Source organism: Rhincodon typus, chromosome 1 (assembly GCF_021869965.1).
Source record: "Rhincodon typus isolate 14 chromosome 1, sRhiTyp1.1, whole genome shotgun sequence".
NCBI classification, from domain to species: Eukaryota; Metazoa; Chordata; class Chondrichthyes; order Orectolobiformes; family Rhincodontidae; genus Rhincodon; species Rhincodon typus.
Window position 1 is genome coordinate 164,948,456 of NC_063332.1, and position 8,113 is coordinate 164,956,568.

Consider the following 8,113-nt stretch of genomic DNA (forward strand, 5'->3'; position numbering starts at 1 on the left):
GTGCTCCTCTGCTCTCACCCTTACCAGTTGTTGAGTTCAATTGAGTAAGGAACATAGTCAGTGTGAGTGTGTCCTGGAATAAGTGGGTTGTCTTATGAGGAAGAATTGGACAGATTGGGTTTGTTTTCACTACAGTTCAGAAGAGAAAAGAGTGATTTGATTGAACTTGATATAATTTTAAATAGTTTTTGACAAGGAAGACATGGGAAGCATAGTTCCCTTTCTGTGTCAGTCCAGAACTAAGTGACACTATTTTAAAATTAGGGGTCACCACTTTAGGACAGAGATGAGGGGACCTTCTTTTCTCTGAGGGTTGTGCAACTTTGGAACTCTCAGCCTCAGAAGGGGATGGAGGTGGGGGTCATTGAATATTTTTAAGGCGGAGGTAGGTAGATTCTTGACAGGTGAGTGAGTCAAAGGTTATCAGGGATAGGTGCGATTGTGGAAGTTGACACACGAATAGATCCATCGTGATCTTACTGAATGGTAGAGGAGGCTTAAAGGGCTGAATGACCTACTTCTGCTTCTAATTCATGTTTGTATATATGCACGTTCATAAATGGATCACCTTTTTTTAAAAATGTCCACGAAATATATCTTCACTTAAGCTTTACAATTGAACTGAGGTGGAGTACTGTACACGATTGTAGCAAGCTGCTGTGATGGAAGACCAGGCATATTGATATTTCTTAATGTAAGTCTTTACTTAGCCTTCATTTATATACTAGCATTGATTGTCTGAGAGATTTGCTGAACACTCAGCCTCAAGTAATATTTTAAAGATCGTCTTCATTGTCATTGGTTCTTGTGGTGAAACAGTGGTAACCTGCATTGAATTCAACTTCTGATTGATGTGTGTGCTTTTCTCTGTAAGTTCATGATGCCTTCAAATGCGTCTTTTCCCATGTTGCATCTGAATTTGTCCCAAGTACATTTGACGTCCTCACCAGATACAAATATGCAAATCAGCAGAAGGAGCCTGTTGAGCCTCCTCACCATTCAATAAGGTCATGGCTGAATTGAATCTTACATTCCCACCTATAGCCAATAACCTTTGATTGTCTTGGATTACAAAAATCCGTCCGCCTCTGCCTTAAAAAGGGTGACCACTAACTTCAAAACAATGCCCCCTAGTTGTGCACTCACTCATAGGAGGAATGTTATTTTCACATCCGCCTTGTCAAGACCAGTCAAGATCTTACATACTTCAATGAAGTCACTCCTCAGAACTCCATTCGAAGCAAGCCCAGTCTGTCTAACCTTTCCTCATAAGATACATAACGTGCACATACCAAGTATCAATCGAGTAAACATTCTCTGAACAACCTCCAATAAATGTACATTCTTCCTTAAGTAAACCAAAACTGCACACAGTATTCAGGATGTGGTTCCATCAATGGTCTGTATAACTGAAACATAACATCTTTCATTTACAGTTCCTCATGAATTAAACAATACCATTCCATTAGCCTTCGTAATTGCTTGATGTATCTACATATTAATTTTAGTGACTCCCAAACTAGAACAGCTAGATTCCCTTATTCCTCGGAATTCTGTAGTTGAACTCCTATTAGGTAACACTTTTTTCTTTATTTTTCCTACCCAAGTGAATAATTCTACATTCCTTCCTACGTTATACTTCATCTCACAGGTTTTTGCCCACTTACTCAACCTAACTATATCCATTTCCAACCCTTTATATCCGCTTTATAGCGTACTTTTCTACCAATCTTTGCATTATCTGCAAATGTGCAAATCTGCAAACTACCATGCGTTTACCAACCTCCTCTAAGCTATTGATATAAATTGTAAAACATTGAGGATCCAGCATAGATCCCTGCAGTGATCCAATTGTTGCATGGTGCCAAGCAAGAAAAAGATCCATTTATATATATTCTTTTTTTTTGCCATCCAATCTTTTATTCATGCAAATGTTATTCCCTATGCCATGTGCCTTTACTTTGCTATTAATCTTTGATGTGACACCCTATCAAATGCTGTCTGGAAATCCATCTGTAACATGTCAATGTGCCCCCCACTTATCCACAACAATGGGTTTTTGGAAAGTATCCAATTTAATTCACTCAAACCTTAAAATTGTATAATCTCTAGGATGGAAAGCCTGTCTGTCTGCAGAATTAACAAAACTTATTTCAGTCCAAGAACAAAGAAAGCCTCATGGTTTCTGGTGATCACATGAAGTCTGCCAAATATCGCCGATTTCTTCACTCTAGTTGCTGTTGGTGAGCTGGTAAAAGGATAAAAATAATTGTTGTAAAGTTGGAAGGTAAGGTGCAAGTCTAGGGTTTGGGATTTCATGTTACAGCTGTACAGGACATTGCTTAGGCCACTTGTGGAATACTGCGTTCAATTCTGGTCTCCCTGTTAAAGGAAAGAATTTGTTAAACTTGAAACAGCGCAGAAAGGATTTACAATGATGTTGCTGGGATTGGAGGGTTTGAGCTATAGGGAGAGGCTGAATAGACCGGGGCTAATTTCCATGGAGTGTCACAGGCTGAGGGGTGACCTTATAGAGGTTCATAAAATCGTGAGGGGCATGGATAGGGTAAGTAGCCAAGGTCTTTTTCCCAGGGTAGGGGAGTCCAAAACTAGAGCGCATAGGTTTAAGGTGAGAGGGGAGAGATTTAAAAGGGACTTAAGGGGCAGAGGTTGGTGCGTGTATGGAATGAGCTGCCAGAGGAAGTGGTGGAAGCTGGTACAATTATAGCAGTTAAAAACATCTGGATGAGTATGTGAATAGGAAGGATATGGGCCAAATGCTGGCAAATGGGACTAGAATAATTTAAGATGTCTGGTTATCGTGGATGAGTTGGACTTAAGGGTCCATTTCCGTGCTGCACAACTCTATCACTCTGGAACATTGATAAATGCGTGATGTGGCTTGTGGGGCCCTGTTATACCATTAATCGAGCTGGGGTGTGTTTGAGATACAGAATCTAGCAAAGACAATGGTGCTCACTCAGTTAGAAATCTTGATAGCTGGCACATGACTATTGACTCAGGCTCCAAAGCAATGGAATCTCCTCTTCCAGGAGATTAGATGACAGTGGATGGTAGAGATAGTGTTTAATCATAATGTCACAATCATCATGAGTGTGAGGCAGCGTTATGGAGCAGGTAACCTTTCCTGCCCCTGGATTTTGTATGTTTGTAATCTGATCAACAGAGAGACAGTTAGTTTACTGCAAAATGATTGTGGCAACCAGTGCCAAGTTGTGATGTTATAAATGAAACAGTGATCATCATTCATCACATTGTTATAGACAATGATTAAAATGAAAATATAAATTAGAAATGGGATGGCACAATCATGAGCACTTCAGTACACAGACAATTACAGTATGTTGCAAAACGCAGGTCTCTTTAATTTACAAATAAGGTGAAATGTTTATTGCCCTCCGCACTTTGTACTAAAGTCCACAGTGTTCACAGGTGAAGCAGCATTTCACCTGTACCTCCTTCAGTCTTGTGTATTGTATTTGCTGCATCCAATGTGGCCTACTGTACATTGGAGAAACAAGACACAGACTGGGTGACTGCTTTGCACAAACCTCTGGTCATGCGCAAGCACAGCCATGACCTCCCTGTAGCTGGTCATTTTAACACAGCGTCCTGCTCGCATGCCCACTTGTCTGTCCTCAGCACGCTACTGTGCTCCATTTAATCACAGAACTAACTGAAGGAGCAGCATCTTATCTTCAAACTAGGCACTTTACAACCTTCTGAGGAAGGGTCACTGGACCCGAAACATTAACTCTTTTTCTTCCTTCACAGATGCTGCCAGACCTGCTGAACTTTTCCAGCAACTTTGGTTTTGTTCCTGATTTACAGCATCCGCAGTTCTTTCGGTTTTCACTTTACAACCTTCTGGGCTCAATATTGAGTTCAACACCTTCAAATTGTGAACCCATTCCTTCCCTTTCTTTCCATTTGCTTGTTACATTCTCTGCCACCATGTTCTCTCTCCCTTCCCCCCCACTCCAGTGGGACAATCTTTTTTCTAGTTTGGCAGTTAAACATAGCATTGTTCTGCTATTCTCACATTCTGATCACTTCATCTGAACTATCAACACCCTTTCTCCACCCGCACTTCAACACCCCCCGCCCAACGATAGCATAAATGCTGTCCCTCCACACTTCACTTCAGCTCTGATGAAGAGTCATCCAGACTCGAAATGTTAGCTTGCTTTCCCTCCACAGATGCTGCCTGACCCGCTGTGATCTCCAGCATTTTTTGTATTCTGCATTGATCATATGTTGTCAGGTAGACTTCATGAAATCCTCAATTATTTACATGCTAGTTTTGTAAGGGATTGGGCTGTCTCCCGGTCTGTGATAGAATAATAATTTCCTGTAGTTTTGAGTACCCCATTCTTGGTGATGTTGGTGAAATCAGTCAGCCAAGTGGACAAGGTAGAGACCGGGCTGATTTCCCAACAGAAGACTCTCTCCCAATGATCTTGTGAGCTGGTGTGCACGTGAACATTACGAATTAGGGACTCCCTAATTTCATCAGCACTGATAGCCACAGTATTAAACTTACCCTCAAATTGCACTTGGACTTAGGAGGGGTAAATCATCAATTGTCTATGCTCTGATGAAGACTAATGGACACTATGAAAAGTACACCTTTGTGGCTGTTGAGTGAGATAAGAACAGATTTAGCTGTGAGTGGCTGCCTCCCATGTTCATATGTAAAGAATATCTTTCATGCTATGAACTGATGTATTCCCAGCACATGGGCAATACATCAGTGAGAATTGGCAATTTCAGGTGAATACAAGAAACAGTCAGATGTTACTGACTGTTAATACTTAGGTTGAGGACTGTGATTCTCCAGTCAACTCCTCATCCTAACCATGCTTTCTGAGCGGTCATGGCAATCTAATCAAAGACTTATGTGTAAATTAGGTGGCTATATTATGGGAAATGTAGGATTAAAGAGAACAGGTAGGGGGATGGGTCTGGGTGGGAGCTGTTCAGAAGGGCAGTGTGGACTTGTTGGGCCGAATGGCCTGTTTCCACACTGGAGAGATTGTATGATTCTATTGGGAAATGAGAAATGACTGATCAATTTTATGTCTTGTTACTCCTGGTCCATTCAATTTATACCGTTGGCAGAGTGGGCTGACCAGTTGGCCTGGGTAGGCCTGAATGCTTGCTGAGTTGACAAATTGATGGTATAGTTTGACCATTTGCCCTTGGCTGACAGGTCTGGGAGGGTCTGTGTGTGGAATGAGAACTTACAATCAAGGGAGGAAGTTGTGAAGTTTTTTTTTGGAGAAGAGAGTAAACTTTCTCAAGTTACAATGAAGCATCTTTTACGGAACAGCGCAAGACATCAGAGCATGGGAAGGCTTTAAGTCCCATTGAGCTTTCTCTGCCATTCAATAGAATCCTGGCTGGTCTGGTCTTGATCTCAACTTCCCTTTTCTGCCTGACCCCATTACCTTTGACTCCCTTGTATTTTAAGAATCTGGTTACCTCTGATTTGACAATATTCAATAATTCAACCCTCACAACTCTCTGGGATAGAGAAATCCAGACACTTGTAACCTTCAAGGGAAAATAAATTTCTCAACTCTATCTTCAATGATTGATTGCTTAATCTGAAACAATACCTTCTTGTACGTTTCCCCTACAAATTGTAACAGTGGTTCCAAGAGCACCACAGGAACTTGTATTGAAAGTTTTCATCGATGAGAGTGTGAAAGAGGGGTTTGCAATTTTAGTAGAACAACTTAGGATAGTGAAGTTTCAAAAGCGATGGATGCTGCTGTGGAGAAGTTAACTGCTGCAATGAAAGGAATAATCAGACTTGTGTGTAAAACATTTTGGATTTCCTACACTTTCCTAACTATTTCTGATTGTTCTTTCCTTAGTTTACTGATGTTGACGGTCACAAACAAGCCAGAGTTTGATTGTACCTGGACTTCGCCCAGTGAGGTAACTGATATTTTCAGCTCACAGTTTGAACACATTATGGAGTGCCAGCATCTGAAAGGTACCTCGTACAACAGCCTGGACTCACTGGAAATGATTTCCTCCACGGACGAGAGTGAATGTGGCTTCAGCTTTGAAATGCCGCTCACCCCGATGATTCAGCAGCGAATCAAGGAAAGCAACCAGTTCCTGGAGCATGGGGCGACAGAAGCCGGCTTTGGTAATAGGGCATTGCAGCATCGAATAGACATCAGTGACATATCACGAGGCAGGCTGGAGGAAAGCATCGACACATCAGACAATTTATTCCATAAACCTTCTCCGTATGCTGTTGTCAATGGAGCACCTCAGCTCTCTGAACTCTATCAGGAGGGGCAGAACGAACCCTCTACTTCAAGGTAAGACAACATTCCCCTCTCCAACTGCTCCCCTCTCTATGATCTTGTACTCAAAAAGTAGTTCATCCAACTGTGAAACCAATCTCCGCTTAGGGACACAATGGTATCTGTAATCTGGATAACCAAAGGCTGTTGGCACATTCTAGAGAGGCCTCCCATTGGCACATGGATCCTTTATTGAAAATCCACATCCTTTTTATTTGCCACATCTACAGCCTTGTGAAACCTCAAACAGGTGAAACTGTTGTTATTGCAGTAGGTTTGTGTCATTCATTCTTTTCCAAATGCAGACTATTATTATGACAGGATTTCTCCTCTTGTGGGTGAGTCTTGAACTGGGGGGCACTGTTTTAAAGTTAGGAGATGCCCTTTCAGGACAGAGATGGGAAGAATATTTTTCTCTCCAGCGTTTGTGTAACTTCGGGGACTCTCTGCACCAGAAGCTGGTAGAGGCTAGGTTTTTGACTGTTTGCACAATGTGTAATGGAGGTGGATGGACTCTTGTCTGGCCAGGGAATCAAAGGTTATCAAGATATACGGGAATGTGGGATCCGAAATAAAAATAGATCAGTCATGACGTTATTGAACAGTGGAGTAGGTTCGAAGGGGCTGAATGATTGATTTATTTCTACTCTTATTCTATCTGTTTGCATTATAGTCACTTCTGGTATATTCCTATTGGTAATGTGCAAATCATCATTGTAGGTAGTGGAGGTGATTCAGTGGGGCATGGTTTATAATTCTCTGCAAGGACATTTGTTACCTTCACAAAGACACTATGCAATGAATGATCTCCCATAGGCTGAGAACATCAGGAATGACCTGATAATTTAGAGGGACATTTGCTGCCCTGTCTCCACTCTGACAAGTTGCTAGGTCAAATCAACCCCCTCTGAGTCTTTGAGTTCTTCGAAGACAGCTATCGGTGGACAGAACAAATCAGAAGGAATTGGCCATGTAGTGTTGTCATCAGCTTTTCAACTGAATGACAAACATGTGCATGAATTATCTGGAAGGGAACTGCTGGCCACAAGGAGGAAGTAACACATGATGTGCCTGACACAAAATGCATTGTAGCATGCAGCTGAGAATCCTGCAGCTTAATGTGTGGTGAGTGAGCCCAAAGGGATGACTATTTTACAACTTGTGCAAACAGATAGGCGCAAGGTGGAGAATTTTGCCCTCCCACAGGCAGAACGGGCAAGTTTGGTGATGATGAAGTTTTGTATTGTGACTTTCTCAGCAGTGTTCAGGCAGTGTAGGTTCATGACCAGCAGAGACTGGTGTCCATGTGAGTGGGGATGAGCATTGTTTAACGGCCTCAGCCAGATGGGTTGGTAGCACCCCTGCCTCTGAATCAGAAGGTTATGAGTTCAAGTCCCACTCCAGGAGATGATGCTCTAGTGATAATGTCAGTGGACCAGTGGACCACTACACCAGACACTCAGGCTAATTCCCTGGCGATAGGCTTTCAAATTCAACTACAGCAGCTGGTGGAGTTACAATTTTAAAAAAAAATTAAGTGCATTCAATTAATTAGCAATTTGTCTGCAGCTGAAAGCTTGTCTCAGTATTGTCGCCATTAAGCAATTATTGTCAGGACGAGAAGAAAACATCTGGTTCACTAATATTTATTAAGGAAGGAAATCTGTCATTTTTACTTGGTCTGGCCTACGTGTGACTCCAGACGCCAAATTAAGGTAGAGTCCCATGAAAGATTAACAATAAAAAAAATGAGCTAACAGTCAAGC

At 41.9% G+C, this 8,113-nt stretch overlaps 1 protein-coding gene across 1 annotated transcript in view; it reads left to right on the forward strand.

The window, feature by feature from the left end:
• The window catches only part of LOC109923726 (PH and SEC7 domain-containing protein 3-like), a 595,836-nt gene that overhangs the window by 408,181 nt on the left and 179,542 nt on the right, over positions 1-8,113 (forward strand). The window contains exon 5 of the mRNA XM_048610871.1: positions 5,904-6,362. Coding sequence (XP_048466828.1) covers positions 5,904-6,362 — 459 coding nt within the window. The remainder of the gene's footprint in view (positions 1-5,903; positions 6,363-8,113) is intronic.